Source organism: Drosophila novamexicana, unplaced genomic scaffold (genome assembly GCF_003285875.2).
Source record: "Drosophila novamexicana strain 15010-1031.04,08,12 unplaced genomic scaffold, DnovRS2.1 tig00000817-arrow-arrow-pilon, whole genome shotgun sequence".
NCBI lineage: Eukaryota > Metazoa > Arthropoda > Insecta > Diptera > Drosophilidae > Drosophila > Drosophila novamexicana.
Window position 1 is genome coordinate 484,853 of NW_020824827.1, and position 24,428 is coordinate 509,280.

Consider the following 24,428-nt stretch of genomic DNA (forward strand, 5'->3'; position numbering starts at 1 on the left):
CATATCACAAAATAAAAGAAGACAAAAAATAAAACGAGACTCTCGCCACATTTCATTTGGAAAATGAGAAAGAAAAGCGTAATTTAGTTTTTGCATACAATCAAAATAAAATTGAAATAATAGAAAAAGTGTCGCAAAAAAAAAAAACGATTGGAAAAGTGCGCGCAATTGAATTATTGATAAAGCCAATTAAATTATAAGTTAATTAAGTCGTCTATTATAAAAAATTAATATAAATAAAATAAAAGGCGAAAACATGTTTGGCTGCATTTATCAGCTATGGGACTGGTAAGTTGTTAAATCCTGAAAATGTATTAAAAACAAAACTAAATGCGCGGAAAGTGCAGAATTTCGAAAAATAAGATTTCGCAGATATGTTAGGGATATTTAAGAGCTGAGATATTTTGATATTTTGACAAACAGAACAACAAACACGGAAATCATAATTTTTGGTGATAGCTTTTTTCACACGGAACTAAATTTTGTAGAGGTCCGTTATAGATATGATTTTCCCACTCGAATCCCAATTATGCCGCGTTTGGTTAAGATAAAGATATCTTGAACAACCTTAAAGTTTATCAGGACAGAACCTACTGTTCGTCGAGTTTTTTTTCTATAGCAGCTATATGATATAGCTATCCGATCAGTTCGATTCCCACACTTTCATCTCCTGCAGCAGAATGACAAAACTGAGCAATGTTTTTGATGATATTAGCTTTAAAACTGGGAGACTATAAAATACAGTTTTCTATGATTATAATGACTGTGCTGTGATGTATATATACAGATGTTGATCAGGAATATATATTTATATAGCTCACTTCCATTGTGTTGGTTTTGCTCTAAGAAAATTGTGTATTCTAATAAGGTGCACAGCATTTAATTCCAATTAATTATCTTTATGTATTAAATAAAAAAAAAAATAAAATACGCTTCATAGAGTCCACTCTCCTTCTTTTTATGTGCAACATGCACTTGCATAAAAATCAATGTACATTTTTTTTTAACCCACATTCAATGGGCTCAGTCGGAGCCGAAGCCGAGGCTGGGCTGCCTTTAGTGGGGCACAGCAACTGCACTCAATCAATTACCAGCAATTACGCGCTGAGCTCGCGTCGCACAGTTCCGGCCGCTGGCGCGGATTTGGCGCGGCTCTCTGGTTCATTTGGGGCGAAAGCCACGTTGAAGCGTCGAGCTTAAGCTGCTGTCCACGCAATTGAATTAATGCCGGCGACCTTTGCTAATTGCTGCATCACGTAATTTACAATCTGTGTCTGATCTTTACCCCTCTCTCTCTCTCTCTCTCTCTCTCTCTCTCTCTCTTTCGTTTGCAGGCTGGAGGCGCCACCGCTCTTCACGGCCGGCACCATGGACGCCAAGAAGCTGCAACAGTTGCAGGCGGCAACGGCGGCCCAGCAGCAGAAGAAACTGCCGCTGGCCTATCAAACAAATCTGATTGATTATCGCACGGCAACACATTCGCCTGCCGGCTATCATCTGGCGCCGCAGGCGCTCTATCAGCAATCCCCGACGGCCACCTCGTCCAGCGGCGGCGGCGGCCCGCTCTCGCCCATCGAGATGCAGCCGCAGTCGAAGCACGGCCTGCTCAAGCATACGCACGGTGGCAACTCGAGCAGCTCGCACAGCTCACCCTATCATCAGTCGTACTCGAGCGGCGGAGGAGGAGGCGGTGGGGAGCAGCTGTATCAGTCGCCCACGGAGCGCACATATCTGGCAGCTGCTGGACGACTGCAGGCAAGCAATGCGACCGCGGGTCAACATCCCATTTCGGCGCTGCAGGCGCAATACCAACAGCTGCAGCAGGCCAAGATGCAGGCACAGCTGGCCACGCAGAGCGAGGCGGCGCAGCAGCAGCAGCGCACATTCGCCATGCGCCAGGCCATGAATCCGCCCACGGGCCACTACCACATGAGCCAATCCTCCAGCATGGTCTCCAACCTGACCCTCCAACAGCAGCAGCAGCAGCAGCGGGCGCCACCTTCCACGCTGAATCTGGCCAATCAATATCAGGCTGCCTCGGGCCCTTTGAAGCTGCAGCAGCAGCAGCAGCAGCTGCCCAAGCACTACCAGGAGCAGCTCTATGCCCAGCAGCAGCAACAGTTGCAGCTGCAGCTGCAACAGAAACAACAGCTGCAGCAACAATTGCATCAGCAGCAGCAACAGCAACGTCACAAGCCGGAGCAGCAGACGCCTGGCAGCGAGCACGGGCCCGTCTATATACAACAGAATCATCCTGGGCATGTGGTGAATCAGGCCTGTCAGACACAAATCTCGAGCGTGACCAGGCCGAAGCCGACGCCCAGCTCAGAGGAGTCCTCATCGGCGTCGACGCGCAGTCCCACGCATGCGCCGCTCGATCGCAAGAAGAGCATCGGCTCGATGCAGGCCCTCAAGTCGCCCATTACGAAGCGTCCACCCACGACGCCCGTCACGCTCTCCGGCTGGCTGCACAAGCAGGGCTCCGATGGTCTGAAGGTGTGGCGCAAGCGTTGGTTCGTCCTGGCCGAATATTGTCTCTACTATTACAAGGGCCCGGAGGAGGAGAAGCTGCTGGGCTCGGTGCTGTTGCCGTCGTATCGCGTCGCCGCCTGCCTGCCGGAGGACAAGATCTATCGCAAGTTCGCCTTCAAGTGCGAGCATCAGAATATGCGCACCTATTGGCTGGCCGCTGACAGCGCCGACGCCATGATGCAGTGGGTCCGCGCTTTGGCAGCGGCCAGTCTGATGCAGGCGCCCAGCAGCGGCGAATCGGAGCCGAGCGTCAACTCCTCGCTGAATCACAGCGGCGAGAACTCCGACTCGGGCATACACACGCTCCAATCGCAGCCGGGCAAGGGGCAGGTCACCCCCGCCTCCGATAATCCAGGAGCGGGCGGAGGTGCTCAGCCTTTGTATGCCAATGCGCCGCCCAAGCCGCGACGCATCAACGACGGCGGCTACTCCTCGCCCTCGCCCGAGCATAACGAGCAGCAGCCATTGCCACCTAGTCGCCGCATCCACTCGCCCGGCACACAGCAGCAGCAGCAGCTCTATCAGCAAAGATCTCAGCAGCCGCAGCCGCAGGCGCAGCAGCATCATGCCATCTATGATACGCGCACGGGCCATGTGTCGACGGCGCTGCAGCTGCAGCAGGCGCAGCAGCAGTACTCGCTGGATCATCTGGAGGCTCAGTTCCAGCAGCAGCATCTGGACATGGAGGAGCAGATCGCCCGCCTGCAGCAGCAGCGCGCGGTCGAGGAGATCTACGGCGAGCGGGATCTCTACATGGCCAAGCTCATGCAGCGTCCCTATCCGACCCAGCAGCAGCATCAGCAGCAGCAGCTCCAGCTGCAGGCGGAGCGACGCACGCCGGACGCCTACGGCCGATCCAAGCAGCAGCGCATGTTTGCCGCTGCCGCCGCCGCCGCTGCTGCCGCGGACTACGAGGACATCTACAATATGTCACAGCTGGCGGGCGCCGGCGGCGGCGCACTCAGCGCCCACGAAGCTCTGCTCCAGGAGGCGGCCAGCTATAGGCGGCCCCTCAGTCCGCCCAGCTATGATGGCAGCAAGCATGTGCCCGCCATGCCTCAACGCTATACGCCCAACCACTTGGAGGTAGGTACCCCCTGAATCGCACTGCGTCCAGCTTGAGCTGGGCCAACTTTGCCCAATAGAAGCCAAAAAGTTGCACCTTGGCCAAATGTGGACCACACTCCTGGTTAGGGTCGAGGGTTTGGCCTACTTTAAAGTTTAACTCAACGCGCAGACAGGCTTTTACTTTGCCGACACTTGCGGCCAATAGAAGAGCACAATGCATTTAACAGCAAGTTCTTTGTTGAATAGAAATTGTCAGATTTCACTTTCTCTTTAACTAGGACCTAGGCGGCAAATCGTTTTCATATCGAACCTAGCTCGGAACTCCAAATTCATTTCTTACAATTAGAACCTCTCAATTTTATTTCCTTTAACAAGTAATTGTGTGTCAGTTGGGTGTGCCCGACTTGAGCCGATTCGAGTATCTCAGAATAGGCAGGAGATATTTAAAAAGTGAAATATTCCTTCCATCTGTATTCTATCCAAGACCCTACATACCAAAGTGTCTCTAGCTCTTATAATCTTCGAGTTATGCTTCAAAACCCAAGTCTCAAAATCGATATTTATCGATCTTATGAAAATGGGAGGAGATATCGAAATCGATATCGTAAAAATAACATTTTTTAAGCAAAGTGGAATCAGACTATAATTCAACGCTGCACTCTAAGCAGAGTATGTCGCAGTCGATAACAGCCGAGTTACTTAGTTTTCATTTCCCAGCGATTAATTTTTTTCATCATTTTAAATGCCACGTCACATCTTAAATTCTTCTTTAACCTGGTTAGCATCTTGCATTTGGCTTCCGTATATCTATTTTATTACCCGTCCTCCCTTGGCTATCATCAATTCCACCTTATGTTAAATGGAAAAAGTTTTTGACTTGCGATAACTTTCGACAAAATGATTGATAGACAGCGTAAAGCATTTGACACACACACACACACACACGATTTAATCGATTGCATTAGCGATTTCTAGAGATGAAAATAATTTTTTTGTAGGTTGGCTTACCTAACATGTTGTTAAGTTAGGTTAGGTTTGCTAAAGTTGGGTTAACTTCGATTTGAGGTTAGATTAGGCTCGGATTGTTGTCTTACATAGACTTTTATTCAGACAGATCTTAAGGAAGCAGAGATAAATCCAGCAAACATTTGGAAAGAATTAATACTTTCTCCTCATTGTCTTTGTTAAGTTTGCTAAAGTTGGGTTAAGGTCGATTAGTTTGAGGTTAGGTTACGTTAGACTCGGATTGCTGTCTTACATAGACTCTCTCTCTTAAGGAAGCAGAGATTAACTCAGCATAGAAATACTCTAGAAAACACTGCGCTTAAAAAGTTTTTACCGCACCTTATGTAGACTAACATGTATCAAGTGTGTTGGCGGAAACTAATTAAGGTTTGTCAAATAATTTCCACCACTTGAATCTTTACGAAAAGCAAAAACTTCTATGAAAACTTGCATATATGAGTAGTGAATACTTTCAGTAGTTGCGTTCCGTCTTGTTTGAACTTCTGATGGAATTAAAAATTATAATTTGCTTTATAAATTTATGAGATTTGACAAACAAGGTAAAGTTGCTCGCGTGCAGCTTGTTGGCTTATAGAATACGCTGTAAAAGGGTCTCGAAAGATAAATGTTTGTGATGAACAGGGGCGGGTATTTTCAGGCCTAAGATATTATCAAAAGTACTTTCAACGAACTCAGGAACTATGAGAGTTAGAGAAATAAAACAGTTAAGCCAAAAAAACAAAAATAACTAGAACTCTATGTAGGAATTATATTATTATCTCGGGGCCTAAAACAGTTAGAGATATGGGATTTGGTATCTGCAGTTAACTTTCATCGAATATGAATCATAACTAACTTCACGCCTTAGTTGAACCAAGAAACGAGTTACAACTATGTGTAGAAACAATAGTATTATCTCGAGGACTATAGGAGTTACAGTTATGAAACTTGGAATGTGGGTTCTGTCATAACAAATGCAGCTAATTTTCATTAAATATGAATCATAACTAGCTTCGCGCCTCAGTTAAATGGAGAAACTGAATTACAAATGCATGTAGAAATATTATTTTATGGCTTCTTTTTTGCGAGAACATAAGGACTCCGGCTGTGCCTTGAGTTGAGGGGCAGCGCCTGCAGCTTGTCTGAACTCAGTTGCAGTTCCCAAAGAGTTGGTGGTAAGTGCGCGAAGCCCGTTTTGGCGCGCCCACTAATTAGAGCTTAGTATGTCAGTGGGTAGCTAAATTGCAGACGTTTTGTGCGGCAATTGCCACAGCTGCCACACGTTGCACGCCCAAAGTGCAACTTTATGGGCTGCTCGCCCTTTTGGACGCGGCTGCAGCTGCTTTTGTGGGTCAGCCAGGAAACGAGTCGCGTGCATGATTTATGCCAGAGGCTCTCGTTTCGCATGCAAAATCCACTTTATATACGAAACCAAACTAACTGCCATTTGAACTCCCTCTCTCCTCCTCATCCCTTCGCAGCCCGCGGCCGCCGATCAGCTAATCAATAACATGGACTTGCGTGCACGGTCCGCGGCGGCGATTGTGCGTCCGCATTCTGCCGACTTTCTGGAGTACGAGGCGCGTGCCGAGGCAGCGGCCGCTGCCGCCGCCGCAGCCGTGGCGCACAGCAAACAGGAGGCGGGCGGACGTGCACCGCGACCCAAATCCAGTTTGGACATTAATCGCACGCCGGACAGTTTCTACTACTCGGAGGCGAGTTATGCGGAGAAGATGCGCAAGAGCGCGTTGTATCTGCAGAGCGGAGGCGCACAGCCGCAGCAGGCGGGCAGCTATCGCATTGCTGAATTTGGCAGCGGCATGCACACGATTGGCTATGAGAATCCCTATGAGCGCGCCCATCAGCGCCAGGAGCTGCTCGCCGAGGCGCAGGCGGCGCAGGGCAGCGCCGCGTGCAGCATGCCGCGGATGAGTCGCTCGGCCAGCCAGGGAGCCGGCGGCGGTGCCGCGGCACGTTCCGTCTCCTCGCATGCACAGCAACAACAGCAGGATGTGGACTTGCCGCCACTTAATGTGCATCCGGGCTCCATATTCCCGCCCTCGATGTCCACGCAGGAGATCATCAGCAAGAACGAGCAGTTCCTGCGCTCGGCCAGCGCCCGGCTGCCCAAGCGCAACGGCGGCCTGGACGACGATTATTCGACGGCCAACAATTCGCTGGCCACATCGCCGACGGCGGGCGCCGGGCCATCGCCGCCAAATCCGCTTGATGGCGAACGCAAGCGCGAGGAGTCCATGAAGCGTCTGCTCGAATGGAAACAGCGCATGCTGCAGTCTCCGTTGACGCGCAAAGGCGTCCAGCAGGGCGCCAACAATATGTCGGCCATGTCCAAGCTGGGCAGCAATCCGAACATCCTGCTCGCCTCCACGGCCGTGGCCAGCGGTGCACGCTATGCCCCGCATGCGGGCAAAACCGGGCTAGTCGGCAATTCTGGAGCAGCCACAAATTCCAATCCTGCCGCAGCCGGCGGCGGCGCCTCAGCGGGCATTCAGCGCTCCAGATCGGAAACGCATGCGAATATGGGTCCCGGCGGTGTCTACAACAGCTACTCCTCGGATGATGAGGGTGAGTACAAGATTTGCTTTTCCTTTTTATTATGCACAATTTTACCCGCCCCCCATTTTTTGCTTTGCTTTAAGTCTATCTATACTCTGAATCTATCTCTGTCTCGCGCTCTCTCTCGCCCTCTCTCTCTGTATCTCTCTTTCTCTTGTTGCAAGTTTGCCTTTGTTCTGGCGTAGTTTCTACTTTTACTTTTGTTAGCTCTTTGGCTTTGCTCTCCTGTTGCAATTGAAGTGCCTTCCAGCTACCTTTTAGCTACACTCAAAAAAATTAGGTGCATACAATAATTTTAATAAAATTAGTACAATTTTTATAAATAAATTCAATTGCATACAAATTTAAAATAAAACGCTTGCAAATATTCCAAAAAAGTTTGTTCAAAATTCTTTAAAAAAAATATATATATATATATGTATATACAATTATATTGCATACAAAAATTACATTTATTTTTTTATCTCACAAAAAAGTATGCGCAAAAAAAATGTAAATATTAGAAACTTCTTCAATTATTCTAAAGTGATCCAAACGGAGTACATTTTTTTGATCTTTTCTTAAAAAACTAAGCATCGGCACGAGGAGCACTAAGTTTAGGGTTTAGGATTATTTTGTTAATTTTTGCTTTTCTTTACCCCTTTACTCGATATCTTTCGCCATTTAAATGGAATACTGGAAATTGTATGGTTCTTTTCTTTGAGTGTAGCTTCTGCAGCTGCCTTTGGCCTAAGCTGGTCGTGCTTATAGCTTTGTTTTGTATTTCCCCATACACCTGCTGCCCCCCCTCGCTCAGTGCTCTCTCGTAGCGCCTGCAGCCTTGTAAATATCTATGATTAAGCTGGCAACTGCTTTGTAGAGTAGTTTTGAGCTTTGTAACTTTAATAGTTATGCTATGCTATCTAGAAACTAAGTAGCTGCTGTTCTAGGTTTAAGCGTAACACTTTAAGCTATATGCGAACTCTTAACAACTCATCCCCCTAACAAATGCATGCCAATTAAAATCGATGCCAAACTAAACAAACAATACTGTAGTGTATTTATTTTTTAATTTTGTTGGCTGCATTTTTTTATGTTTTAATTAATTTGTGTTATGCAAAGGCAACCGAAAAACAAAGGGCAAAATGTGTAAACAATTGAAAAATAATTAAAACAAAATACCTTCCTGCCACACACACACACACACATATTTATTTATGGCCAATTAATTGAAACAAATATTGAATAAATCTGTTCCCTGAGCCCAAGCTTAAAAGCAGGCAACCTTTTTTTTTTTTTTGTTAAATTAATCAAAACGCCGCCGAGTTCTTTTTTGGCATTCTCTTTAGTTTGTTTAAACTTTCAATGTTGTTGTCAGACTGCAGTTGATTTCCTTGAGTAGTTTGGTTTTTTTTTTAAAACATTTTCATCAATCATGGCAATCATGGGTGCTTGGTGTTTCGTCTACTAAAAAGCCGCTGTAAATTTCGCACTAAAACCCAACTCAAAATAAAATAAATAAAAAACTCAAATCATGGGCTCAAAACTGAAACACAAAAAAAAAAACAAAAAATATTAAAAAAAAAATTTTATTTTATATAACTTTCTTTTCCATTTTTGTGGTTATTGAAAATTTGTTGTAAATGTTGTAAATGCTTGAACAAAAAAAAAACAAAGATAAAGAAAACGCACAAAGCGCAGCTGGGCCGGGGCTGGATGATAACATAAGTGTGACGGCAGGAAGGTCGACAGCAACAACAACAACAACAACAACAACTAGCACACAAAACACAACAACAACAACAACAACAACGACAGCTGCAACAATGACAACAATAACAATAGCACAGACAACAGCAACAACAACAACAATTAGTCTTAGCTCAAATTTAACAACAGCAGCAGCAGGAGGAGGAGGGAATGTGGGCAGCCCGAGCTTCCAGCTGAAGCCCATCTTGAAGGTGCACGAGGCCAGCCGCACGCCCATTATTCAGGTGCAGCCCAGCGTGGGGCAGCAGCCGCCTCTGCGACCCAAGCTGAAACTGCAGCTGCAGCCGGTGCCCATTTTGCCTAAAAAGCAGGCACCGAAATCCCCGCAGAATGTGAACTATGTGCCCGTGTACAGCAACAAGCTGGCCATAAACGATGCCGAGGAGACGCCCATGTTGATGCAACTGAAGCTGTACAAGGAGCAGCAAGAGCAGCAGCAGCAGCAGCAACAGTCGGAGGAGGACCTGACGCCCACAGCGGAGGCAAAGCCAGCACCAGGTGAGGCGACAGCACCTGAACAGGAGAAGGAGGAGGAACAGGAGCAGAAGGAGGAACAGGAGCAGGAGGAGGAACAGGAGCAGGAAGAGGAGGAGGATGAGAGCACCGCCTGCGAGGAGTACACAGACGATGACATAGATGAGGCGCTAGCACAGGACGACGACGACGACAACGAGGAGGAGGCGGATGTGAAGGAAACGCCTCTTCCTGCGCCTGTAGAAGTCAATTTGTATGAAAATAAAACCGTGTCGGTGACAGATCAGGCAATGGACGAGAGTCATTATCTGCCCATGACGCCCAAGAAGGTGGAGCTGGGCCAGCCGGGCACGCTCAGTCTGGTCGCCATGCACGCCGAGGAGGAGGAGGCAGCTACGCAGCAGCAGAAGGAGGAGGAGGAGAATCATTACGTTGAGATGACCAAGAATCTTCACGACGACGACAACAGAAGCAACTACGAGATCATGTGCATAGCCAGCCAGGTGACGAGCACGAGCCAGAGCAGCAGCAGAGTCCACACGGAACCCGTCTACATGGAGCTGGCTGGCGCAGTCGCAGCCGCTGCAACCGCTGGCGAGGAGGCGCACTGCTCCTCGGGCCGTTCCACGCTGAAGAAGAAGAGCAAAAAGTGTACGAAAAAACGCGCGGGCAAAGACATGCCGGACATACTGAAGCCCACGAAGAGCAGCCTGGCGGCCAGCGACAGCTCCGATGCGGACGACGAGAGCAGCAAACAGCAGCTGGAGGCGAAGAGATTGCGCTCCCGCACACGTTTCAGCTTGTCAGACACGTTCCGGCCGGCGTCGTATTATCTGGGCGCCTCGACGCCGCTGAACAACTATGCGGAGAGCTCAGACAGCGAGATATTGCCGCCGCCGCCCATACCCGACTCGCCGCCGCCCATGGAACAGCTAAAAACGGAGGAAATCTTCTCCTCGGAGCACTACGATACGGTGCGCCGGCGCGACAGATCCTATGAGCAGCTGCCCAAGATGCATGCCAGCAACAGCTCGCTGAATTTGCCCAAAACCGAGCCGAGCACCGCGCTCAAGAGCAGCCGCCTCTCGCTGCCGGATCACTTTGCCAAGGTGCGCGGCACACCTGAACAGTTGCAGCAGCAGCAGCGTCGGGCTACGGCTCTGGTGCTGCTCCAGCAGCAACAGCAGCACGCGCGCACCCTCTCCGACTCCAACTACAGCTGGCCAACGGAAAAAAGCTGCTCCTCACGCACCTCCTCCGACCTGGAGCTCTATCGCAAGCTCCAGGTGCAGCCGAGCAGCGACTCGAGCGAATCGGTGGAGTTTCGCCAGCGCTCCGATTCGGAGCTGGAGCGTCAGCGTTCGCGTCGTCCGCTCTCGCAGGAGTCTATTAGCGAAATCGAGTCGATGAGCGAACACTTCGAGGAGACGCTCAGCAGCCATGAGCTGGACACGTATCTCAGTCATTTGCAGGGCAGCGATCTGTTGCCCAGCCGTGCAGCTGGCGCCGATCTACTGATCAAGCCGCCAAAGATCTTTCGCAATGCCGAGGGCGATGAGCAGCATTTCTATGGCAACATACACTTTCTATCCTCCACGGACTCCATACAGCAGCTGGTCAGCAGCAGCAGCGGCGTCGTCCCCGGCGCCTGCCTCACCCCGCTGCACAGTCGCAACAATAGCAATATATCGACGCAATCGGCGCCGTATTATTACTCGGAGCTGCCAGCACCGGCGGCGGCGGCGCAGCTGAACAATCAACGGGAGATACACGCACCTGGGCTGAATATAGCGCACATACATAATCCCATCGACAGGCGGCAGTTTGTGGATGTCGTCGATGCGCTGGTCGACAAGGATCAGGCGATCGATAGCAAGAATCTGTACAGCATGAAGGCGAACGTGGAGAAGCTCAGCTACAGCTGCAACAAGAATCTGAAGGCGGGCCAACAGCTCAAGCTGAACAACAACAACATGCAGCTGGTGGAGCAAGTGTCTCCAGATGGTCATGGTTCATTAAACCCAACTCATTCACATTTTACAAATACTAAAAACACAAATGTCGCTCCTAAACTGACTGGTGGTAGCCTGTATGAGGCCGAGTCCGAGGCGGAGGCGGATTCGGAGTCGGTTCTGGTTGTGGGCGTAGCTGAGCTTGAGCTGGAGCTGGAGCTAGAGCTAGAGAAGAGCAGCACCACGAATAACGCGAATCAACTCTCAGTTCTAGGTGGCGAGCTGCTCTGGGAGGAGGATGCACTGTGGCGCGAGAGCCTGCGTCGCGTCTCGCAGCGACACGCTCGTTCTCTGGACGATCTGGATCGCATTGCGGCAGCCGCGCCCATACCGACGCCAGCGCCCATGACCACGCCCAGCTGTCAGGCGCACAAAACAAAGCTCAGCCGCGAAGTGACCTACGTGAACGATAACCACAAGCCGCCGGCGCACCGTCTGCTGCAGGCAGCAACGCTCCATCCGGCCGATGAGCACGATGTCTATGTGCAGCTGCTGGCGCAGGGCTCGTCGACTGATGCGGATCTGTACGAGGTGCTGCGCGAGGAGACGGGCTCCAATTTATCGCACAAGTCCAACGAGCTGGATCGCGAGACCATACGCCAATGGGACGCCATGTCCAGCGGCCTGCTCAAGAGCAGCAATAATCCCGAGACCATGCCGACCAGAACAGCGCCAACCTCCAGTGGGCCAATGCTGCCGCTGACCAGCAATGTGCGCTCCATAATCCAGCAGCTAAATGGAGGCAGTGAAGCCAGCAACGATGCCAATGGGAATGCCATTGTGAATGCGGCTGCACAGAAGCACAATTGAGAATATTACGCATACGCAACGTGCGACACTTAGAATTAAATGATATGAGGCAATTATTGGCCAGGTTAGAGGCATAAGCCAGAGAGAGGCACAGAGATAGATACATATAGAGAGAGTAAGAGTTACTGAGAGAGGAAGAGAAGGAGAGAGAGAGCGAGAGAGAGAGAGAAAGAAAGAACGAGAGAAAGCGGAAGCTGGCAGTTAAAAGTCTTAAAAGCCGCAAAAGAGGCCTTTTTGTTTATTTATTTTCAATGGTTTTTTCATAGTTTGTTGCTTGTTTTTGTTTTACACTATTTTTTTCATTGTTATTTGTTATTGTTGTTGTCATAATTGTTGTGTTGTTTTGTTACATTAACAAAATGGTAAGCAATATTCTTTATAAACATTTATATATATATATATATATATGAACCAAAAGACACTTGAATCCCACATCTATGTAATTATTAATGCGCTTGTAAATATTCACAATCACACACATATTCATTCCTTATCACACACAAACACACACACACACTCGCATATGTACACACGCTGTATAGTCGAAACATGAACAAAAAACTGTAGCATACTTTTGCGCGCAGCCAAAAATTTTCAGCGAAAAGCTGCCCGTTGAACAGCTCCTGTAGACGCCTTCACTTTCTGACAACTAATACAATTAAGAAGAAGGAAAGAAAACAATAAAATGTATTTAGCTGAGCCGCTGTTTAACCCTGATTTAATGCTTTTCTCTAATTATTTCGCGCACGCATTATAATTACAAGTCCGCCTGCCAAGTCCTGCTCCAAATGCAATTAAATAATTGTCCAACTCATTTTACAGCCTCGATATCGGTGCGCAATGTCAACAACTTGCCCAAGGTCAATCTGACGGTCAAGCCAGAACCCTCGGATGCACTGCAGCAGCAGCAGCAGGACTCGGCATTCGCCCACTATGATCCCTACTATGGCAACGGAACGGAAACCAAATATGCCAAGGCCACACAGCTGACAGATCGCGCTCCATACGGACGCACAGTGGGCATGGCCACATCGACGCCACAACAACAACAGCAACAACAATTGCCGTTTGCCATGCGACGTGCCGGCAGTCGAGCTGAAATTGATATGCTCGAGCGTGAGACGAGCTCACAGATAAGGGTAAGTGTGGGCGGTCAGGGGGCATGTGATTGGGGGCTGCGGTTGACGAGGCATAAATGCAGGAGGCAATGTCCATAAATGAGAGTGTGTTTCTTTTTTTAAAAATCCCCAATTGACAGCTCAAGCCATGCGAGCGTGGAAGTTTAATTTATCACAGACATTAAAAGAAGAGTTATTTTTTGGGTCATTCCAGAGACAAGCGTGAAAAATGGGCGGTCAACTTTATAATGTCATTGTTATTTTTGCTTAAAGTTTTATTCGATTGTTTTTCAACTCGTTTTTAAGGTGGTTTTTTTCAATCAGCAAATCTGCCAGCGTTTGTATACGGAATATGGGTGAAACCCCGATTTTGTTGTGCTCATTTTTATTAATTTTTCATTTATATAACTTAAGCGATGAGCCCGCAGAATGGGAAATTCCAACCCTAGATGAGTCTGTGTTCTGGGCAAGTTTCGACTACATTTCACTTTTCACTCAAGGGACAATAAGAAAATCTATTTGATCTATCCACTCACATGGGTGGAAAACAAGTGGAAATCTAGAAAAGTGACTATAGGCTAGTGTGTTATAAGCTTAAATATATCTTGATTGATTTAAATATTAACCCTCTGCACTCAGCAAACATTAAGACAATCAATTTTATCGGTGACCCAAAATCCACTCGCATGCGTGGAAAACAAGTGAAAATCTAATAGATTGACTTTTATCTGGACACAGTCGGGCTAATGTGTTATAGGCTTACATATATATTGATTGATTGATTGATTTAAATACTAAACAAGAAGACAATTCATTTTATCAGTGACCAAAAATCCACTCGCATGGGTGGAAAACAAGTGAAAATCTAGATAAGTGACTATAGGCTAGTGTGTTATAGGCTTAAATATATCTTGATTGATTGATTGATTTAAATACAGAACCTGGATGTTTCGGCTGGCGATTTATTGAGTCGCACTCACGAGGAGCTGGTCCTGTTGCTAATCCAATTGCGCCGCCAGAGCAGCCAAACGGCACGGGCCATCGAGCAATGCTGCAGCGATATACACAATGTGCAGGTGGTTAACTATTTGTGAGCTCTACAAAATTGGGTGCTGGTTGTGGTGTTGGTTTCTGTGACTAAAAATCGATCTGTCTAACCGAAAAATGCTATCAATTCAAACTTTAACTCATGCAATGCAATTTAAATTTTATGCAGAATCGACTACGCGGCGCCGAGGGCCTCACCCGGGCGGAGAGCATTCAGCGCTTGGATTATCTGAAGCAGCATTTGCTGGACCTGGAGCGCCAGTATGAGAAGAGCAAGCCGCTGGTCAATCTGGTGGACAACATGGTGAAGCTGGGCTCGCTCTATCGCAACGATGCCAATGGCCGAGCCCAGCCGGCGACCCTGGATCGCCTCGAGTTCAATCAGCGCATGCAGGAGCGCCAAATGCTGCAGGAGGAGCAGAAGCAATGGGAACGCCTCAGTCCCAATCAGGCCGAGTTGCAGGTAACATATATCCTCAGCCGGATATCACAGCTCACAGTTAATTCTCATATACATTCGCTTTCAGGCCAAGGTGCGTGAGCTCTATCAGCTGGATCAGCTGCTGCAGGAGGAGTCGGGCATCTTGCAGAGCCTGCAGCGTGACAAGGAGGATTTGGAGCGTGCTTTGGGTGGTCTACGTGCGCGCATACATGACAACAATGCCACGCCTATGGCTTTGGAGGCGGCCAAGAAGCAACAGCACATACTGGAACGGGAGCTGTCCCGCGTGCATCAGCTGCTGGCCGAGAACTCAAAGGTAGCCCAGGTGCCTAGTAGAAGTTTTTTGCATTATATGTGTCAGATATTCATATACTATATATAAATATCTAGTCTTTGTCTGCTTGAGCTTCGCATGTCGCTTATGTAACTAATGAGAAAAATCACAAAAAAAAAAAACAATAATATTTAACTAACTGCTTTGTTTCGATATGCAAATCGATTCCCCTCAAGAGTTCAGCGATCATTTTACGGAAATCCTTATAAATCCGAAAAGCTCAAAAATATTTGAATAGATTTGGTGACTTAAATCCAATTCCAACATTTAGAAATTATTTGTCGAAACCAAAAAACAAAAAGGTTTATAAAAATATGGTTTGGCTTAGAACTTATTCAAGGTTCGTTTGAATGCGTTTCATTGTAGAACATAAAAATTCATTCATTCTGGCTCAAACTGAATTTCAGCCTTGATTTGGCTCTATGAAAAAATCAAAACTTAAGGTTCGTTCTAGGTAAAAAAGTTATATAGGATTCTGATTCGAACCGGTTCAGATCAGCTTTCGCTCAGTTTTAAGTAAAAAATAATAAACTTTTGGGTTCAAATAATATCATTCATGGTAAAGAAATTGGAGTCTCTAGTTTAAACCGGTTCAGTTTGAGAAGTCTAAATTTCGGAGTCAAACAATTGTATTTTATAGAAAAAACCAAACAATTCTGGTCCGAACCGGCGCTGTTTAGCCTTCTTTCGGTTCATAGGTTCAATATGTTTATTTCTGATTCGAATCGTTGGGATTTAGCTTTACTTCGGTTTTAATGTATAGCTAAAAGTAGAAATTTCCTATTCGGCTCATAGTTGAAAACATAAAAATTTATAGTAAAACCAAGAGTTTCTATTTGAAGAGTTTCCGGTTCGACTCGGTGGGTTTGAGCCTTGGTTCGGCTTATCTTAAATTAATTTTTAGCTAAAAGCAGGAGTTTCTGGTTCGGTTCAAAATTGAATTGCGGGCTTGAAGCGATATAGTTCATGGTAAAACGAACAGTTTCTAGTTGTAGTACCAGAGCTTAGATGAAGTTCAACCCAGTTCTTGTTTTAGTATTAAATGCAAAAGACTTCTACATGATGCCTCTCAATTGTATTTGCTGCGATTGCTGCATGTGCCATAGTCTCATCCTTGGAACTGCAAACTAAACCCTTGTCTTGTGATTCCACAGAAACTGGAGCAGACCGTGGCGGGCAATGCGCGTCTGGAGCAGGAGCTGCTCACGCTGCGGCAGAAGGTGCAGGCGACGCGTTCGAATGGCGCAGGCAACGATCCTAACCAGCTGAACGGCAACCAGACGGCGGCGGTGCTGCAGTCGGAGCTGGAGCGTGTCCAATCTCTGGTCGGGGACATGCAGCGGCAGCGGCACGAACTGAGCTCTGCGGTGCGCCAGCTGACGGAGAACTCGACGCGCCTGTACCAGGAAATTGGCAACAAGGAGCTGAGCCCGCCGAATGGCTCCAACGGCAGCTTGAAGAAGCGCAGCAACTCAACGAGCTGGACCGAAACCGATCTGGATGCCAATATGCATATGCACAATGGCAGTCAGCAGCATCTAAATGATTCGACACTGAATCTGTCTACGCCCCTCTACGTGGACACCAACACGAACAGCTCCGGCAAGCTGGCCGACTACAGTCGCTACAATGGTAGCAGCGATGCCCTCGAGCTGAGCGGCGTCGATAGCGATGGTTTTCTGGACAGCAATCCCTTTGCCAATCTGAGCAATCTCGAGAAGCAGGAGATCAAAACGGTGCGCATTGTTAAACGCGAATCGGAGCGCCGACATCGCGATCGCAGCGAACGCGGTCTTAGCAATTCTATACAGAATCTCGATCAGGTGCTCGAGGAGGAGCACTACGCTCAGCAGTTGCAGCAGCACCAGCAGCAGCAGCAACAGCTGCTCGAGGAGCAAATGGGCAATGGGCATCATAGCCGCTCCAAGTCGCTGCCACGCAACTACAGTGAACCGCCAAAGCCCAGGCACAGCCGTCATTTGAATGGCAAACAGAATGGACACCATTTTAATGGTGGCTCCGACTACGATCGGAACAGCAACTATGAGCATCAAGCGCCGCCGCCGCCAGCTCCTCAGAGCAATGGCCATCATCATCATCATCAGCAGCGGGAGCAGCAGCAACGGGAGCATCTGAATCCTTTGGCCAATGCCTACTTTGCCAAGCAGCTGCAGCAGCAAACGCATCCGGGCAGGGACAGCGCGAGGGTGGCTCTGCGCACCAAGACCGACTCGCTGCAGAGCCTCAACAAGAGCCTGACGGACATCAGTCCGGAGCCGGTCTTCCAGAGCGTCGCCGCGCGTCAGATCATCAACGAAATGTCCGCCGGCTCGGCTTCGGAGGATACCGAAAAGATTGTCGAGCGCGTGCCGCCGCCGCACAAACATCGACGCGCCGTGCCGCGCGAGAAGCGGAGGCATTACACGGCGCCCAACAATGTCAACCAGAAAGCCATGGAGAAGGTGCAGGCCGAGAACGACATGAATCGCAATGTAAGCCTCAATAGACTCTCTAGATTGTCCAGCTTAATCATATTTATTTGTTCCCCCACAGAACACCAACTGGCGAGCACGCGATGATCTGGACATGGAGGTGGCGCTGCGTCCGCGCATCAATGCGCCCGATGTGGTGCGCTCCGCGCTGGGCCAGGGCGAGAAGATCTCCGAGAATACCATTGACAATTTGCTATTGGCGCCCAACAAGATAGTCATACCCGAGCGTTACATACCAGAGACAGTGAGTACTAATTGATTGATCCAATTGATTGATCTCATTGATTGATCTAAACCAACAGACGCCCGAACTGTCGCCGGAGGAGAAGAAGCGTCGCCAGGAGAAGGTTGAATCCATCAAAAAAATGCTCGCCGAAGCGCCCATAAGCAGCAATGTAAGTAATCTCTATAAATATAAATATATCTATTGTTGATTGACTGACTGACTGACTGACTGACTGACTGATTGATAGATGATCAACGCACAGCTCAAGCCGGACCTGGCAAACCTGGCAAAGCCGGGCAGCACTTATAATATTATATACAAATATAGTATTTATAACATTTATCTGAACTCAATCTTTTGCTATCTATTTTCCCTCCAGGAGAACGAGACGCTGCCTGCCAGCAAGATCAACGCGGAGAAGAAGCAGCGCGAGCATTTACTGCAGCTAAATCAAATATTGGCCCAGCAAGTCATGCAAGTCAGCAAAATTGTTGCCGGTACGTAGATTCAAGAAGCATTCACAAAACAATTATTTAAGAACATTAAAGTTAAGTTCGATTCGATGTCCGAAGCAATTCAATTATAATATATATTCCGATGCCTGCCAGTTGAGTTTACGTTCCATGTTTATGTTATTTACTAATAAATAATGCTCTCCAAATTGTTCTTTTTCGTTTTCTGTTTTTTCATCACATCACACTCCCACACATATATATGTATTTCTATATGTATCTTAAGCGTTTATTCAGTGTATTCATCTATAAACCACAGCATTGATCCATTCAAAACTGTCTCTATGCTCTTCTAATCTAAATATATATATTCTCTCTCAATTCTTTCTAATTTTCTAGACGATTAATGAATACATATCATATGCATATGCATCTATAAAGTGTTACGCCTCTTATTCCATATCGAATCCAATATCATTCTCATCTCATTGCGAGCTCATCAGAAAAGGCGTACGAAATTCATATATTTCCACTGACAAACCCTTAAACACACTTCAGATACTCTTCCACAGTCAATACCATACTCCCACACATAGAACATGCCCCACATAAACCAATCATGCATTTAGCTATTGGGTGCATATATAATTATATGTACCTATAGGTATATATCATAACAAGTCTCAAATTCTATGAATTCTCATCATTCGTCGTGTTTTACAATTCATGTTAAATGTTTTACAGTTCATGTTAAAAATAATTCATAAATTTAAAAGGTTTTAGATCATAAAGTTTCAAATTCTATGAGTACTCATCGAAAATGCGCATAATTCGAGTTTTACAACTCATGTTAAATGTTTTACAGTTCATGTTAAAAATAATTCAAACATTTCAAAGTTTTTAGTTATATAACATAAAAAGTTTGAAATTCTATGAGTTCTCATCGAAAAATGCGCATAATTCGTGTTTAACAATTCATGTTAAATGTTTTACAGTTCATGTTAAAAATAATTTAAAAATTTAAGAGCTGTTTTTTTCTTTCTGTACAGCATAGCTTAAATATACTTTGTGTTTGTATATTTCTTATATTATTATGCATATTTTATAAATTTGATTTATTTTTTATTTATTTATTTTTATTTTTTCTTGCATACTTTTAGGCAATCCCACTAGTCACAACTAACTCAATTCTAGCTTGTCGTGTTGTTTATGTTTTTGTTTTTGTTTCTATTTAATTGTTCACACTTTTTTTTGTTATTTGTTTGAGTTGTTAAATGGGCCACGAACTGTTGTCCAGGTTCAAATGTGTGTCTTTTGTAAACCAAGTTACATATGCATAAACAACAACAACAACAACAACAACAATAACAACAACTACATACATACAACAAATACAACAAAATAAAAAGAAAAATACAGCACAGCAAGAACTCACGCGACGTTGAGATTATCGCATGCTAAGCTCACAAAAAAACAAAAAACAAAAACAAATCAGTTCAAGCAATCACAAAATACTAAACGACAACAACAACAACAACAACAATGCAATTGCAACAACAACAACAAGTACCAACAACAACAACAAAAAGCACAAATGTTAAACAACAATTAAACAAATGCGTAAGTCAAGGTTTGTACACATTTTGTTTTTATAATACCCAAACATATATAATATATGCATATATATATATATCTGCATAGTTTGCCGACTTTCTCTGAATTTCAAATTAAAATTTGCTTAGTTTATTAGCTTGGAATTGGCCTAACTAATCAGCACGCACGCGCTTGTAATATTCTCATCAAATAATATAACAAAATAAAAACACCTCCACACACACACACACACACAACAGCATTTAAATAGAGTTTTTAGCTATACACAACAAATATGGCACTTTAATAAATCTATCAAAATAAAACACAGCACAGTGCAAATCAATTGGAAACAGAATGAAGAAAATATTGAAAATTATGTTGAAAAAGAATTGAAACGATTTCAAAGATTTACTTTTGCATAGAGAAGTGCAAAGAAGCCGAAGATGAAATACCCTTGGAATGAATACATAAATATATAAAATGTCAAATAATAACTTGATTTCCGATCGATTATTCCTTTTGGATATCTTTGGGTATAGATAACAGGCGTTAATTAGATCTTTCCTTTTCATGATCTAATGATCAGGTGTTGATTAGAATCTTCCCATAAGATATAATTATCAGGTTAATTAGATGAGTTCAAAATATGACGTCTATGTCAAGTTCTCTATGCATTTTCTCTTCACAGTAGTTCGAATCTCTAGCTTTTTGCTCAGCCTGACGATGCTTCTGTATAAATTGAATTTTTCTAGGCTTTATTGTTTAGTTAAGAAGTCATTCAGGACAAACTCTTTGATATTTATAGAGGCAATAAATATCAATAAATTAGAATCAGTTAAAATAAATCAATAGAGTAAAGCAAATTCGGCTAAGCTTAGTTGTCTTCGGTTCAGGCTCTTTATCAAAATTAATGCACTTGCAAAAACTGTGTAAAATGTTAAAAAATATAAATAAAATACCAGCTAAAACAGTCCAACAAAGCTCAAGAGACGAGTAAGTATAAGCTCAACAGGCACAACAACAACAACAAGAACACACAAAAACCAAACTATACAAGCATATATATCTATATATCTACATGTATATATAATGTATATGAACTCCTTTTGTACGGTTTTCAGTATAAAGACAATTTTAAGTCCAACTTTTACAGCACGCTTGGGATGGTTTTTGGGCTCGACTTTAACTCGAATTGCATTTTCCCTATATAAATATTTATTCTCCTTCTGTTAACCCACAGAGAAAGCCATGTCGAAGACGGCCAAGGGTCAATCGGGCCAGGACAGCGACGAGGAGCGACGCTCGGAGTCGCCAAGCGAACCACTGCCGTTATTTCAACAGCGCGACAATTTTTACAGCTAAGCGCCAAAGGCCAACAACTAACCCAACTACCCGACCGGAAAGGGCGCGGATTCGTTAGAGTATAAATATAATAAATAAGCACAATAACAGCTGCATTTATCTTCGAAACTTCAAAACAAATACAAAATCAAACTAGAAACTTTGCTAACAAAAAAAAAAAAAAAACAACAACAACAACCAAAATTTTAATGAAAATCTAAAATCGAAATTGTATCAATTGTTAATTGACTGAAGTATAACAACAAATTTTAAAAAATATCAAAAACAAAGAAGAAGAAGAAGAATACATAAATTAACGAATTTTTAGGCAAGCAAAATGCAACAAGAACAAGAAGGTACGACTTATTTCGGCACGCCGAACATCAAATACCCTTGTAGGCAAGTTCAGATTGTGAAAAATCCGTATAATATTCAAATCCAAATGCGGCATAAGCTATAAGTTATAGTAGTTCGATTTGAAACGAGTTATATTGAAAATAAAAAAAAAAGCATTTTTTACGCACAAAATCTCAGTTTTCGATTGATTCTTCCCATAGAGCTATAGTAGCCCGATCTTAGTTCGATTTCAACTAATAAGAGAAATAATTTTGAAAACTCAAGAACTTAAATTGCGACCTTTTGTTCCTGCTAGCTGGCAGCTATATGATATAATACTTCGATCCGTTTGATTCCGGCACATGCAAAGTTTCATGAAGCCAACTTTTAGACAAAAGAGACTAGTTTACACTCTAACATGGCTATAGCCTAGCTCTTACTAATCATGAATATATATTTATATTATATATGGCATTCTCTACAAGGGTATAACGACTGTTGATGCTTACATACTCGCACGCATATATATACATATATACAGATATATATATATACTACATATTATATACTACATAAAGATGCAACATATCAGTTAAGCGTGTTAAATAATCATTATAAACGATGGCAATTACATCAAATGTTAAAGCAACGTTCTCTTAACAAATTATATGAAAAATCAAGTACAGTTTATTGACTGTCGTCGCTTCGTATAGTCCAACCCGATATCGGTCTATATAGATACATGCGAACTGGTAACTACGGCGCATCAATACTTGTTGTACACGTTCCTGTGCGGGCTCTCAAAATAATATTTAAAGAAAAACCACAATTTATATATATATATATATCAGAGGAGGTATGTTGGTAACTAAAAACAATAACTTTAAAGACTTTTGCAACAGACTTTTGTGCAGAGTAGCGCATTTTTTCCAAACTCCCCAAAGAACAAGAACAACAACAACAACAACAATATGTCGCCAATTATTGCATTTGATACAAACAAATTTTTTAATATCACAAAAAACAACAACAACAACAACAAAATCAAAAGCAACAACAACAACAACAAAGGGCACCAAATGGTAGTTAGGAACTAAATAGCAAAATCAGTCAGTCGCCCGCCCCCTCTCTCGATATATATAGGGGCGGGGTCAGCTCAAACAAAGCGCACTTTCAAAGCATTTCACAACTTGGCAATATTTCAAATGTACCTAGCACAAAACTATTTAAAACCTAATCGAAAATATAATATGCAAATTATTGAAAAGAGGAGCAGAGCAACAAAAACCTATTAAAGCAAATACAAAACATGCACATATTAAATAAATAATAAAACAAGTAAACTAATTCTGGTCGGATGTGCCCGACTGGTACATACCCTGAATCCAAGCATTTTAAGCTTCCTTCTATGCACATTGAACAGAAACATAGACACACTGCTTTTCTTGGTCCCTTTTTTTTTAAAAGCTTCGGTATTCATTGTCCGATCTCTAACAAATTTTCAACCAAACGAGTTAAACAAAGGCCAATTATTGCCACGAAAATGTTTTATTAATGTCTTTAGCTTTTATAGTCTCTGAGATGAACGTCTTCACAGACTCAGCTTATCCTCCTGTTTCAGAGCACATATACCCTAAGGGCTCAGAGTAGCCTGCCTCTGCCTGTTCCCTTCCTAAATTGGTTCAATGGGTTCAGGATATATTTACTCATGCACTAGCATTGCAGCAATGATAAAAGTGAATAAATTAAATAAAATAAATATATAAACAATTATTTAAATGTAGGTCAATTAGCCAGGCAATTAAACGGAGCAAGCTAAGAAGAAGTTAAGCATTTAAAAAAGTAAATAAAAATAAAAATATTGAATGTATTTAAAACACAAGAAAGTCAATGATATATTAAAGTCAATGCAATTCAATGTTAATGTCTGTCTGTATAACTTTTAAAGTTATTAAAAAAAAAAAGAAAAAATATCACACTAAATATATAAAATAAATATATTAAAATATATGCATATAGTAAACACACACAACGATAAACTGTTAAATATATACACATATATATTATATATATAAATATAAAATGAATAAAAATAACAAGCAAATTGTACAAAAATTGATTTTAAGTTGATCGCAAGTTTTTAAATTTAAATTGTTACAAGTTTTAAGTTTTATTTAATGCTAAGTATATTTTAAGTTTCTTTCATTTGCGCCAAGCTCTTGATATTCTTGCAACATATTTTGCAATAATTAATTATGATTATATGAATATTATTAAAATATTATTCAAGCATAAACAAACAACAAATAATTTGTACATTTCGCGGTGCTATATGTAAACATATGTGTAAATGTTGCTTACAAAAATTCCTTTTAACCTTAGTTCAAGCCAAGTCAATTCGATATGCTAGTTCTGGCTTATATTCGACTAGGAATTCAACGCGTATTTCACAAAAAAACAATTACAATTATTGCAAAACGTATTTATTGCATAAATACATATACATATACATATACACATACATATATATAATATAAAATATTGTTTGCAAACTGAAAACAACTGCGAAAAGACGAGATAAATGTTATCAATAAAGAATATAGTTGAAAATTCAAATCCCCCCCAGTTAATTTAATTCATTCACTTATCGCTCACGATTACAGCCCAAGGTTGCGGAACAGGAAGAGTAACTGGGCAGCGGTTACTTTGTGCGTATCTGGCGACAATTGCCAGCGCAATTCAAGATCAATGTGGGACTCTATTAAAAATAGAGACGCGCGATGACAAACGTGGCCCCCGGCATGAATCACAATGAAA

At 43.9% G+C, this 24,428-nt stretch overlaps 1 protein-coding gene across 5 annotated transcripts; it reads left to right on the forward strand.

Annotated features, from left to right (window-relative positions):
* Positions 1-254: 254 nt before the first annotated feature.
* LOC115764052 lies at positions 255-22,618 on the forward strand. 5 transcript variants are annotated; one of them, XM_030706894.1, is made up of 13 exons: positions 255-288; positions 1,335-3,618; positions 6,087-7,191; positions 8,863-11,549; positions 11,589-12,198; positions 13,044-13,366; positions 14,562-14,855; positions 14,926-15,150; positions 16,323-17,660; positions 17,722-17,904; positions 17,963-18,055; positions 18,266-18,383; positions 19,499-19,915. In XM_030706894.1, the coding sequence occupies exons 1-13, from the start codon at positions 257-259 to the stop codon at positions 19,519-19,521; spliced, it is 9,315 nt and encodes a 3,104-aa protein (XP_030562754.1). In that variant the 5' UTR covers positions 255-256; the 3' UTR covers positions 19,522-19,915. The 5 variants fall into 5 exon arrangements, with proteins under 5 accessions (XP_030562754.1, XP_030562755.1, XP_030562756.1 ...); XM_030706895.1 differs by lacking the exons at positions 8,863-11,549; positions 11,589-12,198; positions 19,499-19,915 and adding exons at positions 14,284-14,421; positions 21,175-22,618 and having other exon boundaries at positions 13,050-13,366; positions 14,920-15,150; XM_030706896.1 differs by lacking the exons at positions 8,863-11,549; positions 11,589-12,198 and adding an exon at positions 14,284-14,421 and having other exon boundaries at positions 13,050-13,366; positions 14,920-15,150.
* The last annotated feature ends 1,810 nt before the right edge of the window (positions 22,619-24,428 follow it).

What these genes read in the sequence shown, in the direction of transcription:
- LOC115764052 (XM_030706894.1), top strand. Translation starts at nt 257, where the DNA reads ATGTTTGGCTGCATTTATCAGCTATGGGACTG. An exon ending in AGACGAGCTCACAGATAAGG is followed by an intron (nt 13,367 to 14,561) that starts GTAAGTGTGGGC and finishes AATTTTATGCAG; the next exon opens with AATCGACTACGCGGCGCCGA. An exon ending in AGTCAGCAAAATTGTTGCCG is followed by an intron (nt 18,384 to 19,498) that starts GTACGTAGATTC and finishes GCATACTTTTAG; the next exon opens with GCAATCCCACTAGTCACAAC.